Source organism: Sorex araneus, chromosome 1 (genome assembly GCF_027595985.1).
Source record: "Sorex araneus isolate mSorAra2 chromosome 1, mSorAra2.pri, whole genome shotgun sequence".
Taxonomy (NCBI): Eukaryota; Metazoa; Chordata; class Mammalia; order Eulipotyphla; family Soricidae; genus Sorex; species Sorex araneus.
Window position 1 is genome coordinate 51,963,551 of NC_073302.1, and position 17,582 is coordinate 51,981,132.

Below are 17,582 nucleotides of genomic sequence, written 5' to 3' on the forward strand. Positions count from 1 at the left end.
CTAGTTCAGTGCTTGGGGCCTACTCCCTGATTGGATCTCAAGGGACCAGGTAATGCCAGGGATTAAAGCTAGGACTTCCACAAGCAAAGAATGTACTCCAGTCCTTTGAGCTAGCTCCCTATGCCTGTATTTTAAATCTTAAATGACTTTGTCATGCAGATTTTTAGCACTGAGTAAGAATAAAGGTAAAAGCTAATAATGCTTCTCCAGCTATGCCTAACTAGGAGTATATGTATAATTAAAGGAGATCAGGGGAAAAAATGCTTATTGGTGGAAATTTAAAATGGTTCAATTGCTTTGGGAAATTGTTTGGCTGTCTATCAAATCATTAGAGTTATTACATGCAATTCCACTCTTAATATGTCCCCCAAATGAAACTTATGTTCACTACTGGGATTCTTGGTGGTGGAATATGAGCACTGGTGACGGGATGGGTATTCGAGCATTGTATAACTGAGATTTAAACCTGAAAACTTTGTAACTTTCCACATCGTGACTCAATAAAAAATTAAAAAAAAAAAAGAACTTATACATCCATGTTCATAGTGGATATGTTTATAATGCAGTTCATTATAGGCAAATAGCAGAGACAAACCAAATGTACAGTAACTGATAAATGAATATATAGAATGTAGTCTAACCACAAAAATTCCATTATTATTCGGTCAAAACAAAATGAATTGTTATTCACACATGTGCCAACAGAGTTGAACCTTGAAAACATTGAAGAGTTAGTCACTAAAAGCCACATGCTCACTCTGCATGAAGCCGATTCAGTTCAATCCCCAGCACTGCATATGGTCTCCTGAGCATCATCGAAAGTGGCACCAAACAGAGCAAGGAGTAGCCTCTGAACGCCACTGAATGTGGTCTACTACTCACAGTAGTAAAGTCCACATGTTACATGATTCCATTTATATAAAAATATCTAGAATAGGCAAATCTATACAGACAGAAAATAAATTAATGGTTTCCCAGGGCTCAATGGTAAAGGGATATCATGGGGATTCTTGAGGGGGAGGTTAAAAATATAAGTTGATTGTGGTGATGGTTCCATCAGTATCAAAAGCCACAGAAAAGCATACTGTACCTAGCCGGATAGCATGTGAGTTATATCTCACTATAGCTGTTCACATAAATAAGAAAAAGCAAAGGTACTTGGAATGCTTCAAATCTCTCTTCTAATCTCAAACATCCTTTCTGTCTGCCAGCTGAAGTTGCTATGGAGGTTCAGGAATGGATTCCACTGAGAACACCTTTTTCTTTAGCATTGTTTCTAAATTTCATATGCACATAGAGTAGACTTATTTGCCCTTCTAGACTGTAAGCTCCAGGAAGGTCAAAATGTCTGTCTCATACATCTTTATGATCAGGTCATACACAGTCTGGTTTGAGTCTTCTATAATTTTTATTTTTATTTTATTTTTTTGCTTTTTGGGTCACACCTGGCGATGCACAGAGGTTACTCCTGGCTCATGCACTCAGGAATTACTCCTGGTGGTGCTCGGGGGGACCATATGGGATGCTGGGAATTGAACCCAGGTCGGCCGCGTGCAAGGCAAACACCCTACCCGCTGTGCTATCTCTCCAGCCCCAAGTCTTCTATAATTTTATTTTAAGGTTAACACTTTTGTGTTCTGCCCAGAGAATTCATGACCTAATGATTGTGGCTGCAGTAGACAAGGTCTGAGGGAAAGTTGAACCATTTCTTTTGCCCTTGCCCTCCTTCCAACCTCTACTCCTCAGAGAATTTATAAATAAGAATTTGACAGATATATCTCAAAGGCTGCTAACATTTTAATTAAAACACCTAAAACAGGAAAAAGATTTAATAAAATTATAAGATAAACTGGGTTCATACAAATCTGTTATTTTATCACTTATAGCCCATAAGCCCATAAGGCAAAACAATGGAATAGTAATTTTCTCAAACCAAAAAAGTCAATCAAAAATATATTGAACTCGGCCAAAATCCAGAGACTATAAAATAAAGCTCCTAGAAGAGAGCACCGCAGAATCACCCGACCCAGGCTGTTTCTACCCGGGCAGCCTGAAGGAGGGCAGGTAGAGTTTCCCTCCCTACCTCAAGCAAAGCCCCAGCAGCCGAAAATGTCCAGAACCAGCTGCAGCCATGCTCAAGGTCACTCTCCACAAACTTAGACAAGCCTCTAAGCCTCATGCATGAAGGAACCGGCAGAGAAACCCAGGTATGCGGGACCCGTGGCTGAGATTTCCAAACCTGCTCGGATAGGGACTGGGCCACCTCCACCCAGATCCCCAGTTTTCCAGTAGCCTGGCATTCACACCCACAAACTGCCCCCCCCCTCCAGGGCGCCATGTATTCTCATCAATGGCCAATATCCAGAGACTATAAAATAAAGATGCCGGAAGAGGGCAATGCAGTATTTCCTGGGGCGCGCGGCCACAAGACCTCCTATACTCTGGCCCATTGATGTACCTAAAGTAGCACACATGTGTTCAGTTTTAACATACTTGCTTGTATTCTTGTATATACGGGCTTAAATGGCTTCAGAATGAAATACCACAACCTTCACACACTTCCCTCTTACTATGGTGGGAAGATGCTCGCTAATTGGGTGGGTGTTTGAATATTATCTGTAATGAACTATTGTGAACTACTTTATGAAAATAACATGTATAAAAATCATTTTAAAAAAAGAAATTCACAATGTCAATAGCAGGGTACCATTTACAAGCCTTACAGTTACTTATTCTGGGATAAATATGCAACAAATCTATTGGTTCAAGTTGTTAAAAAAGAAGTTCCTTCAAAGTTGTTCATTTAATATTAAAATCATAGCAAGTTCTTAGTTTAACTTATCTGATAATACTTGAGACCTCCCTCATCACACAGTGAATAAATGGGATAAATACTTGTAAAGTTCTTCCAATTTGAATAAAAGCCACTAGTAATATCTTCATAAAGTCATCTTTTAAAAAAGGAGTTGGTAAAATAAATAATTGGTTAATGGCAAAAAAAAAGTTTCTAGTAAAATATTCGTTTTTTTAAAAGCTCATAATTTCTCAGTATCCCCTCATTTAGAACGTGAGGTAAGAACTGTTTAGATAGTCATTTTAAAGGAACAAAATGCAACTTAGCTAACCAGGAAAGTGAAAAAGCAATGGAAAATTCAAAAAAGGTAAATAAAAATTTATTCAAGAAATACATACAAGAAATTAATAAAAACAAAATCAATATTTGTAATAGTCCCAAAGTGGGGAAAAAATTGCCCCAGAAAGAAAAAAAAATGCCCAAAAGGGGCCAAGAAGATATTATAACAGGTAAGGTCCTTACCTTGCAGTGATCCAGGTTTGATTCCCATCCCTAAGCCCAGAAGATGTCATTCCTGAACACAGAGTCAGAAGAGAACAGTTGGGCGTAGCCCAAAAACAAATAAAAAATGTAGAACAAGTGATGAATAAATAAAATGTAGGTTAGCCATATTTGAGCCACTGTCACTGTCACTATCATCCCACTGCTCATCGATTTGCTTGAGCGGGCACCAGTAACGTCTCCATTGTGAGACTTGTTGTTACTGTTTTTGGCATATCGAATACACCACGGGTAGCTTGCCAGGCTCTCTCCTGGGGGCAGGATACTCTTAGTAGCTTGCCAGGCTCACCGAGAGGGGCGGAGGAATCAAATCCAGGTTGGCTGAGTGCAAGGCAAACGCCCTACTTGCTGTGCTATCGCTCAGCCATATTTGAGAAGGAATATTATTTGGCCAAAAAAGAAATATTGACAGAAGCTACAACTTGGAAATCTTAGAAGCCTGTTAAGTAAAAGAAGATGGTTATCAAAACAATGTAAAATATGATCCCATTTATATGAGATGACCAGGCCAGGAAAATTCATAAAGACAGAATGCAGACTAGATGTTTCATGACTGGGAAAATGGTACAGACTGAAGTAGGGGTGCAGTGAGGACTCAGGGTGGCAAGGGGTAGATAGTAAAGCGTACAGTTTTCTGGGAAGGGAATGAAAATGTTTTGAAATAAACTGCACTAAGGGCTGGAGCTATAGCACAGTGTGTAGGGCATTTGCCTTGCACGCGGCCGACCCAGGTCTGATTCCTCCGTCCCTCTCGGAGAGCCCAGCAAGCTACCAAGAGTATCTCACCAGCACGGCAGAGCCTGGAAAGCCACCTGTGTATTTGATACGCCAAAAACAGTAACAAGTCTCACAATGAAGACTGATGCTCGCTGGAGCAAATCGATGAGCAATGGGATGACAGTGGCAGTGACAGTGAATGTCTACAAAAGGGCAAATGTACTTAAAACTACTGAATTAAACATATTTAACAGGTAAATTATATCGCAAGAAAACATATTTGGAAAAAATATTATTTCTTAAGTCATAACTTTTTATTAAAAGAATATAAAAAGTTAAAATAAATGGGGGATAGTCAGAGGCCAAAAATGATGAGAAAAATCAATTGGAAAATATAAATAAGAAAATGCAAAAGTATTCATTTTTATTGAATTGAATCCATTAAAATGACAAATGTTTTGTCATTTGGAAAATGACAAAGCCTCAGAAAAATTAAAAAAAAATAAACTATCTCTTTTCAACATTCTTATTTTCAAAGGAAGATATCTCAGAATAACAAAAGAACATTAGACATGAATATAGTTTGGGGTTTATTTTCCTTCGCATCATTTATTTATAAGCCTTGTGACATTGGGACCATTAAAAATAAATTCTCAGGAGTCTCTCTTTCTTCAATATAAAATCCCAATGGCAAAAAATATCCAGAGTCACACCAGGCACCCAAGAAATATCATTTATAATTTTTTTAATTGATTATCCTGAAAATAAATTTCTGGAGCTCTGCATTAAATGCCAATAATATTAAGGAATAAATAATCTTTTCCAATTCTAAAATGCCCAACTATGTTCTTATCTATGTAGTCAAAGATTCCTAAAAATTTCTCCCCCACTTTCTTTAGCAAAGAAGCACTCCCCCAACCCAAATTATAAACATAATTATGACAAAATTAAGATGGAATTCACCCTTAGAATTTTTACTGGAAACCACAATAAGTGATTAATCTGACTATCTGATTTTTACCAAGGACAGAAGAATTTCATGAGTGTGACTTTCAGAATTGAAAAGTATATTGTCAACCTTAAAAAAAAAAACAGCTCTATTTGCTATACAAAGGCAAGGACAAGAAAGACCAGTAAAATCCAACTTGGTAAGGTTTTTCAACTTCAGAAATATTTAAACACAGATTACTTGATTTATCCTCTTGTTATTGTTTTCACTTGGTTGTTATATTTTTGTTTTGTTTTTGAGAGGGTAAATGCTCAGGACTTACTCCTGGCTCTGTGCTCAGGGATAACTCCTGATAGAGCTCAGGGGATCATATGCTATTTCGGGGATCAAACCCTGGTTGGCTATGTGCAAAGTAAGCACCCTACCCACTGTGATATTGCTTTTACCTTCTCTATTCTTACTTAAACTTAATGGCCAACAATCTAAGGAGCACTGGGTAGAAAAATAACTACCAAATGTTGCTGGTAAATAGATTCATAACTACGCTGAATATTTCCACTCTTAAAACTCTTGGCAGTCATCAGTGCTTCACACATGATATCAATTAGAAGACACAGAACATAGTCTCACAGAATGCATGCTGGCAAAAAAACAAAGATGAGCCCAAAATTAGTAAATGTGGCCTGGCAAGAGGTCCTGACTTGAATGTATTTTATAACTTTAATATACATCAGAGGACATAACAGCAATAGTTTCACAAACAATGAACACACAAAAAAAGTCTTGGAAAGGCTTCAACAAAACAGAGAGATATATTACTACTTCAAGCATCATCAAGGAAGCATTGATTATTTCTTTTTATTTAGAGGAACATAAAACTATCCATGACCTAACATAAAAAAATGAATAGTTTCATTACCAAAGTTAACAGAGATGCAGTTCAGTTTCAACAAATTCCACAACTCAGAATATCTGTAAGTCTAGAAATGAAAGTTGGTAAATAATACATCTTATCTAGTAAGGATCAAAGAGTGAAATTCATCCTCTAGACAAAAAAGAGATAAAAAATAAGGGATAAGGAAATAAATATTACTTAGAATAAAATTAACTTAAATTATTTCTTATCATTGCTTTATGATTAATACCCATTTATTACAAAAAGGATTTAAATGGGCTAACATCAACTTGTTGCACAGAGAACATATTGAATTATTTTGTTTACAATTTCTCAGCTGAAGCTTATTAAAAGTGAATTTTGATAAAAGGAAAGTATTATGCGGGGGCCAAAGTGAAAAAGTACAGTGAGTAGGGCACTTGGAGCCCCATAGAGTCCCCTGATCCCTGCCAGCAATGAACCCTGAGCACAGAGTCAAGAGTCAGCCCACCCCCACGCACTGGCAGGATGGTCCCAAAACATACATATTAAAATATTATTATATATATATATATCTTAAAATATTGTTTCCTGAGTACTGTCAAGAGTGATCTCTGAAATCCTAAACTTCTGGGAGATGGAATAAAGACAAAGGCTTTTGGAAGAGACTGGGTCTAAAGTTAGAGCCTTCATGATTGGGATTAGTGGCTATATAAGAGCTCTCTTGCCTGTGCTACATGAAGTTCCAGTGAGAAGACAGTTGTCACTGAGGAAGATGATCATGAGTGAACCAGAAAGTGGACGTCACCTGACAGATTGGACTTTCAGAACCAGAATTATGAGAAAAAATATCGCTGTTTCTAAGCCACACAGATGATATGTTTTTTAATAGCAATCAAGTGGATGTATAATAGGCTCAATGTTTGTTTCTCCCCTAATAGTAGGGCTCAAACCCTGAACTTCATATATTCAAGACAAGACAATTGTTAAATTTATTAAGTCACATCGTTAAGTTATGGAAAAAGATCTGGGGCTGAGTCTTCAACCCCAGATAAATGGCCTCCCTTAAATATATAAAGTATATTTTCAAAAATACAAATAGCGGGGCCTGAGAGATGATACAGTGGATAGGGCGTTTGCCTTGCATGTGGCAGAACCAGGTTCAATCCCAGCATTTCATATGGTCCCCCAAGCACCAATAGGAGTAATTCCTGAGTGCAAAGTCAGGAGTAACCCCTGAGTATAATAAAATATGACCCAAATTACTATCATCAATTGAGTTTTTGAGAAAAGTTTTTGATAAAAACAGAATCCTTGACTCTGGCTTTGAAGAGCACATATGTAGCAGATACTAGACTATGTATGATCTATGTTAATTTCATTTCATCCTTTTTTGACAAAATAGGCTCAAAGAGATTAAGTAAATTAGTCAAAGAACACATAAGAAATAACTGGTATGTATCAGACATTACCTAATAATTGCGTAAAATGATACTTTCTACCTTATAAGGCAATATTTTTCATATCTTAATAGTAACATCCAGCTAATAATGATCTCTTAGAGAAATAGAGTGAGAAAAATCAGCAACATACTCAGAGCATTTCTTCACTGTATCACTGTATAACTGTCATTCCATTGCTCATCAATTTTGCTAGAACAGGCACCAGTAACGTCTCCATTGTGGAGACTTGTTACTGTTTTTGGCATATCGAATACACCACGGGTAGCTTGCCAGGCTCTGCTGTGAGGGCAAGATACTCTTGGTAGTTTACCAGGCTCTCTGAGAGGGGCAGAGGAATCAAACCCGGGTTGGCCGCGTGCAAGGCAAACGCTGTGCTATTGCTCCAGTCCAGAGCATTTCTTAGGAGTTAATATTATCTAAGGACTATAGGGCTTATGGGTAAAGGACACAAAGGAATTATAAATGCAATAAATCAAAATTACAATTTGTCAGGGGGGAAAAGTTAATTTCCGAAACAAATTGATTTCTGTTTGAAAAAATAATGAAAAAAAAAAAAATTCCCAAACAGTAACTGTGGATATTCAAAGGTGAAAATATAGATTCTTCCTTCCTCGTAGCATGCATTAAAAACTTATTTTTAAGTAAGACTTAATATTTGTTATGAAAAATGACTACAATTATTAAAGTGACATTTGAAAGATATTAAAATAAGTTTTTACCCAGAAGAACTTGTCTATTCTCATATCAAAATATCAAACCTCCTCTGAGGTCCATTTTCCTCTAAAAAATGGTTATAAAGACCCTCTATTGCAGGATTGTTAACATAAATAAAAAATGCTTAGAGCTGGGATATGAGTATATAAACCTTCAATATAGTCATTATTTATATTATTATAATTCATTATCATCATATAAACTACAATTAGTCATAAGCTAATTTTATTTGGTCTCATTCATTAAAAACCTATAGTGATATAGCAGGTCAGACGCTTGCCTTCCATGCACCTGAACTGGGTTTTACCCCTGGCACCCTCTGTGGTCTCTTGAGTACCACAAGGAGTGATGCTGAGGACAGAGACAAGGAGTAAGTCCTGAGCACTGCTGGGAGTAGACTCAAAGCCAAAAAAAAAAAAGCCCACAAAGATTTTGTAAAGTAAAAGGACTGATTCATATTTCCAAACAAACATCTCCAGGGATGACTATTCAAACTTTCAGTGAAACATCCGTTTTTATAAACTATTATAAGAATTTAAGCTAATTTCACGTAAATATTAAAACCTAGCAAAATATTTTCTTCAGAATGATCCCAAACAATTCAGGAAGCCCTACCTCAGCTTGGCAGAGTGCGTGAAGACCTTGTAACACCAAAGCTGCCGGCGTGGCCTGGTCAGGTTTGGTGCATTCATTCAGCACCTGAGATATCGCTGCCAGCATATCTGCCCCATGTTGATATGGCCTACAAAAAATAAAGAGTTTAGTAAAACAGATCAGAGCCAAGCAAAAACATGACCATCCCTGGGTTAGTTTGCCTGAATAAAAAGATGGATATTTTTCTTTATCTACCTTATGCCTATTAAATATTAACAAATATATTTTTTACTATTTTAATCTTTTCTGCCATAATTCAATAGTCATCTTCTACGAAAAAAATTAATCAAAAAAATATTTGTGAACACATTTTATTATTCCTAAATCCTACTGCCTGAACTGACACAAACCTAAATCTATAATAATGGTGAAAAGAATTTGCATGCCTTACTGAGATTATTAAAGAGAAACTACTCATGCCAATGAATAAACATCACTGTTTATTATGATAAACACAGTATTATGGGGACCAGATATGAATTACAAGAGCAGGATTGCGGGATCATAAGATGATTTATATTATGGTGGCACTTAGGTGCTTATATCTATCACAATAATGATAACTATGAAGAGAATAAAAATAAGATTAATACAATTAATACATTAATACTGACTAAGCACCTATCTCATGACAGGTACTGTGCTGGGTTTACTCACTCATGTCCTTTTCTTTCCTCCTCTCTACTCCAAATATAAAGAAGGCTTTTTTAACTTCATAAGGATATAACCTGTCTAGTGGTGCAATACTTTTCCCTTGTTAGTAAAATCAGTAGCTGAATTGATCTGAGTAGATTCTATTGCTTTGTTGTCTAGCAAGTGGAAATCATTTTTCAAAAGTAAAAAACTTGACAAGTCTTGAGATGGCAGCAACTAAAATGAACATTGGATAAACTGTCAATAGACTCTAATTTGCCGTCTGGAATTCGCGTTTAAATATGCAACATTTAAATGCCAGCAAATAAACTTTCATCTCTAAAACTCTTTTTCATGACACGACTTCAAAACAGTGCAGACTGCGGCCGACCCAGGTTCGAATCCCAGCATCCCATATGGTCCCCTGAGCACCGCCAGGGATAATTCCTGAGTACAGAGCCAGGAGTACCCCCTGTGCATCGCAGGGTGTGACCCAAAAAGCAAAAAAAAAAAAAAAAGACAGTGCAGACTCCCGGGTCTTGGTTACTTGTGTTTAATTTTTAGGCCAGTGGAAACAAACTGGGAACCAGAACTACCCGGTGGTGGGGAGGGTGGAGGTGGGAGGGGTGGCAACACACTGTCTATCTGTTCACTTAAAGGAGGTAGATTTCTAGAAGACGATACTGAGTGGTTTGGTTGTTTTGTTTTGTTTTTCCTGAAAATGGGGTGGTAGGAAAATAAGTTTGGGAAAGATTCATTTTTTGCTTTCATTACTGAACATGACTTAGTTGGTTTCTTTCTACATATTGAAGTTGTTTTTATTTTTTTTATTTTTTTTTTATAATTTATTTATTTTTAATTAGAGAATCACCGTGAGGGTACAGTTACAGATTTATACACTTTTGTGCTTATACTTCCCTCATACAAAGTTCGGGAACCCATCCCTTCACCAGTGCCCATTCTCCACCACCCGTAAACCGGGCGTTCCTCCCACCCTCCCCACTCCCATCTCCCCCCCACCCCACCCTGCCACTGTGGCAAGGCATTCCCTTCTGTTCTCTCTCTCTAATTAGCTGTTGTGGTTTGCAATAAAGGTGTTGAGTGGCCGCTGTGCTCAGTCTCTAGCCCTCATTCAGCCCGCAACTCCCTTCCCCCACATGGCCTTCAACTACAATGTAGTTGGTGATCGCTTCTCTGAGTTGCCCTTTCCCCGGAACGTGAGGCCAGCCGCGAAGCCATGGGGTCAACCTCCTGGTACTTATTTCTACGGTTCTTGGGTATTAGTCTCCCACTCTGATATTCTATATACCATAGATGAGTGCAGTCTTTCTATGTCTGTCTCTCTCTTTCTGACTCATTTCACTCAGCATGAAACTTTTCATGCCCATCCACTTAACTACAAAATTCTTGACTTCCTTTTTTTCTAACAGCTGCATAGTATTCCATTGTATAGATGTACCAAAGTTTCCTCAAGAAATGAACAGAAACTTTACCAAGGAAGAAATACGAATGGCCAAAAGGCACATGAAAAAGTGCTCTGCATCACTAATCATCAGAGAGATGCAGATCAAAACAACCATGAGATACCACCTCACACCACAGAGACTGGCACACATCCAAAAGAACAAAAGCAACCGCTGTTGGAGAGGATGTGGGGAGAAAGGGACCCTTCTACACTGCTGGTGGGAATGCCGGCTAGTTCAGCCCTTTTGGAAAACAGTATGGACGATTCTCAGAAAACTAGAGGTTGAGCTCCCATTTGACCCAGCAATACCACTGCTGGGAATATATCCCAGAGAATCAAAAAAGTACAATCGAAACAACATCTGCACATGTATGTTCATCGCAGCACTGTTTACAATAGCCAGAATCTGGAAAAAACCCGAATGCCCCAAAACGGATGACTGGTTGAAGTTGTTTTTAATTTTTCAACTGTTTTTCAATTTGTTTTCAACAATATCCTTATCATTGTTTTCTACTTGCAATGCTACTTCATTGTTCCCAACACCAAAAGGACAATGACCCTTGCCCACTGTCCCAATGTTCCCTCGCCTCTCTCCTTTGGGGCAGCAGTTGCCTGTTCTGCTGGTCTGTTCCCAATGGGGACAGCCTAATCCCTGGCCTTGATTCTTCATACACCACATATGAGCAAGATCATTCTCTATCGGCACAAAACTGTTTTAAACTAAAGGCACTTTTGTGTTGCCAAAAGATGGATAGTAAAACATGGCAGAACTGTGGAAGCTCATAAACTTATTGCACGCAATCATAAAATGTCACAAATACTTAACAGAATATGAAACAAAGTATAGGAGGAAGAAATTTGGATTATCCTGAAAGATTTCCATCAGGGTTTATAGAGTAGATGGTTTGGTATAAATAATAAAATCGCACTTTTCATTAGAAAATACAAATTATCTATCTTTTTATGGGGGGGGGCGGAGGATTGGAGGCTACTTGTGGTGGTTACTCAGGGCTTATTCCTGGCTCTGTGTTCAGGGATCAATTTCAGGCAGTTCCATGGGTCAAACATGGGTCAGGCACATGAAAGACAAGTGCCTTAACCTCTGTACTATCTCACCAGCCCCTGGAAATCCTTTTGTCAGCACCTGGACCAACCTATTCACTGCACAGCTTCAAGAAATGCCATTTCCAGTGTCATAAGAGACAAAAGTGAGGATGACGCTGCCAAGAATTCTATAGTGCAGTGACTCAGTCACAATCTGAAGCTGCAGGATCATAACACACTTCAAATTGATCTAATCAATGTCTTCCCTAAATAACTTTACTTTTCCCAAGAAAGAGTAAGGTCGTTCTTTTAATTAAAAAAAAAAAAAAAAAAACGACAAGGAAAAGCTTTGTTTATTGTTATCCCAATCTTTTCCCCTCCTGCTTATTTATTAATCTATAAACTAAAATACACAGAACAATCATTTCCCTAATATCTTTATGTCCTTCTAAACTCCAAAGCATACATAGAAATTGCAGATCATTTCTTTCCTTATAATAATTTGTAATTATTAATTCTATACAATGATTCACAAGTAAAACTTCCCATTTTAAAACTCCTTACAACATCAGAAATAATACAGCAGAAAAGTAATTAAATGAGCTTGACTATAATACACTACTTAGGTTTCAAGGATTTATATAAAGATAAAAAATAGTATATTTTACTACAATAATTAATAAGCAGAAAAGGATATAAGTATACTCAATACAAGCCAAGATTTGAAATGAAAAATAAGACTTGATTCTTAAACTCACTGCCCAATATTATATTTTTATCATCAGAAAACAAGCTGAAAACTAACTTATTCTTACTCAAATATATGTTCTGCTTACCTTTCCTAGCTCCTACATGGGGGAGGGGGGAAATGCTAAATGCAAATAAAAATATTATAATATCTATTCCTTCAGCTGCCCAGACCTTACCTTTGCTTACATATGTCTCTGATGGATGCCGCTTTGGCGATCAGTTTCTCCCATTGTACCTCTTTGCCCACGGACAGAGAGGGCACATCAGACATGGCCATAAAACGTTGCAGTTCAGGATAGACACGATCCTAAGAAGGCAATTTCACACAAAAATGGTAATTTTCTAACTTGAGTTTCTAATCATGAGGTTTCTTTATGCACCATTTTCACCTCCAAATCTCACATTTGCATTGCAAATTATAATGCATCTCTTCTAATCAAGTAGAGAAGAATACTGTTGTGATTGCTGAGGATTTTCTTACAGACCAATGTCTGTTCATTTCATAAAACAAGGGAAAAAATGGCTAAACCTTACCTTAATTGCAAGGGCTGTCATCACTCATAATAATATTTCTATTAATTTTTCACACAAATGGAAAAATACATTTCAAAATTAAGGGAATAAGATTATCTTCTGGTCTCAATTTCTCAGAAAGTTAATCACTAATCACAACTGATCAAAAGCACCACAATAAGTCAAAATTTCTCAGTTCAATCATTGATGTTACTCACTAATGCTACTCTATCAAAGGACATTCCACGAAGTGATTGTGAGACAAAATTGGCTTACTTCAGTGAAAGAAACATGTTGGATAGGAAGTCCAGTGCTTACCTGCTTTTCCCACAGAGAAGTTAATAAACGCAAAGTGACTGCTCGTAGTTGTGGGGTAGTTCCAAGAAGCTGAATGACTCGTAGAATTTGTCCTACACATACCTAGAAAATATTGAAGAGATTTAAGTTTATAAATGACTAACTCCACAGTTAGCAGAAGCATTCTGAAACACCTAATAAGATAAAGTTTGAAATGGAGGCTTACTACAATACTGTTTGCCTTATAAAATATTAGAGAAAGCTTTGGAAAGGCTTTAACAACAGTTTAACAACTGTGGGGGGAAAATTTGTGGCAATGGTCAATGGTAGAATGTGGCTATTAAGAAACTTCATTATAATGAACATTTGTCCCAAAATGAAAACAGACAGCAATAAAATTAAGGACTCAAAGAATCACATAATGCCAAAAACATATGATCCATTAAACTGCATCACTTTCTCTCTTTTTGTCTCAGATATATTAGCTAACATACAAACCTTGTGAACACCAAGAGTAGGCAAAGTATACAAGATATCATTATAGAACACAGGTTCCAGGGGTCTTCCCAACTTGAACATCAAAACTGGAATCAAATTTGGTACCTAAAATAAAGTTGAATAAATATTATGCCTTAATCCAGAATAAATGCTTATAGCAATTATTTCTTTTTTGTCAAATATATAATGAATAAAAGGACCAGCTATTTGCTATTAATGGTAACTTTAGATCTCCATTAATAATCTTTTATAATTTTCTAATATATATTGAAAGATTTTTGTTTATGTAGTTTATGAAATTCTCAGCAGCACAACAGCAGTTAAGTATATCATAAAAACCCCTCCCCGAAATTTTATAATTGCATAAGGAATTCTGTATCACTGCCATCCTGTTGCTCATCGATTTGCTCGAGTGGGCACCAGTAAGGTCTCCATTGTGAGACTTGTTGTTACTGTTTTTGGTATATCAAATATGCCACAGGGAGATTGCCAGGCTCTGACGTGCAGGCGAGATACTCTCAGTAGCTTGCCAGGCTCTCAGAGAGAGACGGAGGAATTGAACCTGGGTTGGCTGCATGCAACGCAAATGCCCTAGCCGCTGCTAATAACTCTATATTTTATTCAATTATGTGTGCTTCTAATAGAATGAAAATCAGCTGCACTATGGAATATGAGAAACATATTCAATAAAATTTTTATCCAGGTTCTTCTTTTGTTTGTTCTGGAGCCACAGCTGGCTGTGTTCAGGCTTAACCTGTTCTATGCTCAGGGGTCACTCCTGGGGGTATTAAGTGAACTGTATGCAGTCTACACCAGATTCAGTCCTCAGCACCATATAAGGTCCCCTGAGCACTAAGCCCGACTTGTGTGACCCAAAATGCCCCCCAAATTTCTTTTTGCTCTAGCAATTCTAATTCTAGATACATACTCAAGAAGACTTATGATCACAGAAAAACTTATGCATGAATATTCGTAAAAGTATAATTCATAGTACCCAGGTTAAATAATACAAATGTGTATCAGCTAGTAAATGAAAAAATAAAATGAAGTATTATATCATGGAATATGATTTGATCATAAAAAAGGAAAAATCAACATAGATAAAACTTGAAAACACAATGACTAGTGAAAAAAGTCATTACAAAAAAACACATTTAATCAGATGTCTAATGTAGGCAATCTATTGAGATAGAAAGTAACTGTATTCATTCAAGAGTTGAAGAAAATATGGTAGGGAATAAATTGTAATGGGTACTAGAGTTCTTTAGAAGATGTCCAAAATGTTCTCAAATTGTAAAGAGATTTACGCAACTCTGAACACACTGAATTGTGTCATTGGATTGCATGATTTGAATGCACAAATCAGGTAACATGTAAAATACACTCAATAAAGTTTTAAAACTCAATTCAGAACAATCAAGGAAATACCTACTCTGACAAAGAACTTGATTTTATAGCACTAAATGTAATGCCAAAAATGTTATTTTTCTTAATCTGCATTTCAGAGATTTGTTGTCCAGAATTTTGTTAAATTTTCTCTACCTGTTATAATGCTTGAAAGCATGATCTATCAAGGAGACATCTACTTTTATCCAATTTTAAGAGAAAAAGACTTATTAATAATCCTATCAACAAAATGTAGCAGTTTAAATATTAATACATCAATAAGCGAGAGCCCCTGAGGCTCTCCTCCTCTGCCACCTGCCACCACCACCCCCACCCCCCCACCCCCAGGTTCAGGGATTCAGTCTCGGGCTGCTCGCCCAGCCAGAGCAGCCCAATCCATGGGGCAGGAGGAGGAGGAAACAAGGACCAAGCCGTTTGATTGATCAGTTGCCATTTATTCCATCTTCCATTTTTCTCATCTCCCGCACTCCTAGCTCCATCCTCTCTCTGGATCTACCCCAATCTCCTTCACTAGTCTCTCCTCCTACTTGTCTCTCCCACCTTGCCCTTTAGGCTACACACAGTCAACTACAAAATCAACATAAGAAAGCCCTTCCTGAGGGCCCAGCATTCCAAAACCCTTCCAGACTTCCAGCAAGTAAAATACCTCTTAAGGTTTTTCTCCTTTCCTTAGTCCAAGAACTTATTCACATCTTAATGCTAGTTATTTTTGTATGGACATAGCTAGAGATACACTGAGGCTTGCAAAGCAGCTCTCCTGGCAACATCTTGCCACAGACTCAGACTACAGCACCTAGATCAGATTAATCATTCCTAACCCTAGCAGGGTCCGAATCTAGTTATTACTTTTTGGATCATGACAGCATTTGTCTATGACCAAGCTCTTAACTTATAGTTAAGCATTAGGCGCTTTGGCCAGGCCCATCTCGATGCCAGGGTAGCACACAACTCACCGCTTGCCCTGGGTCCATCCCGTCCCTCGTCGGGACCCTGCTTTTGGGGGTGCTAGGAAATGAGGGCTTAGGTCAAGAGAACAGATGCCCAGGAAGAAAATATGTAGAGTCAAGTGACTCCCAGGTTACAAAAGCATAGTATTTGTTACAGTCTTTCTGTGTCCATACAAAAAAACAGGGCTCAGAATAAACTATGCAAAGGACTCAAGAAGAGAAAAACAATATATACAAGTCAACAGAACACTAAGAAAGAAGCTACAAATAAAAACAGAGGAGTGGGAGCACTGTGATGGGAGTAACCCAACAAACCTAAACTACCTGGGGCTATGTTATCCTACAGTATACATAAGAACAATAAAGACAAATTAGCAATGGCCACATACAGAGATTTTTATGTGTTTTTTTTTAACAAGTTCCAGGGCTCTACTGGAATTGAGGTTCTATCACCTTGAACAAATACAAGGATAAATTTTTTAAATTGGTTTCTTACCCCCCATTTTAATTAAAAATAAAAGGTTATCTTAGGTTACACAAGAGAGACCTCAATTATCCTTCTAGGGAGATTTCTACCAAAACATGTTCTTAATTTGGAAAAGGGTAACAAGTACATTTAGAGGCATCTTATAAAAGACTATTTAGCTACAAGATTAAAAAGAAAAAGTTTAATTATGTTGTCAGGAAATAAGATTTATGTCTACAGTTCCCTTCTGATTCTTAACTCTAAAGAAGTATGTATGGGTATGTATTTTTTCCCTTATGGTGAGTTAATAGATAAATAAAAACTTTTATTGTAAATACAGTTTGTGATACCATTATAGACCAAGTTAAATGTTCAAGTCAACAAAGCAAATAAAAAAAAGAATCAAAGCAAATCAAAGTTGATGCTATTTCATTAAGAAAGCACAAATTTAAAAAATTAAATAAATACAAAAAGGATAACATAACTATTATTACATATGTGTTTTTTACCTAATGTTAAGTATGGGATGTTTTCTTAATAAAATTACAATAATATTAAATATATGTATATATCTCTTAAGATTAATTAACAACTGTTAATTTATCAGCTTTTGAACCTTTGACTCTGAAATAAATTAGTGTCCGATTTTTACCTTAAATTTAAAATAAGCAGGTAAGTACCCTAGGGTTCACTGAGACCAGTTTCTGGTCTTAAACTCAAACTCAAAACTTTATCTTCTTTCCTTCATAGTTCAAGTCAACTTACAATGATGACTTTATTTAAAGTGTGCTTGTGAAATCCTCAGCATATTTTCGAGAAGAAATTGTCCAGACCAT

General features: G+C 37.0%; 1 protein-coding gene across 2 annotated transcripts in view; it reads right to left on the reverse strand.

The window, feature by feature from the left end:
- FOCAD (focadhesin) overlaps positions 1-17,582 on the reverse strand; it is a 323,158-nt gene that overhangs the window by 150,659 nt on the left and 154,917 nt on the right. For both annotated transcript variants that reach the window (XM_055131110.1, XM_055131118.1), the window contains exons 12-15: positions 13,927-14,031; positions 13,450-13,551; positions 12,795-12,925; positions 8,688-8,814 (exon numbers count right to left, since the gene is read on the reverse strand). In XM_055131110.1, coding sequence (XP_054987085.1) covers positions 8,688-8,814; positions 12,795-12,925; positions 13,450-13,551; positions 13,927-14,031 — 465 coding nt within the window. The remainder of the gene's footprint in view (positions 1-8,687; positions 8,815-12,794; positions 12,926-13,449; positions 13,552-13,926; positions 14,032-17,582) is intronic.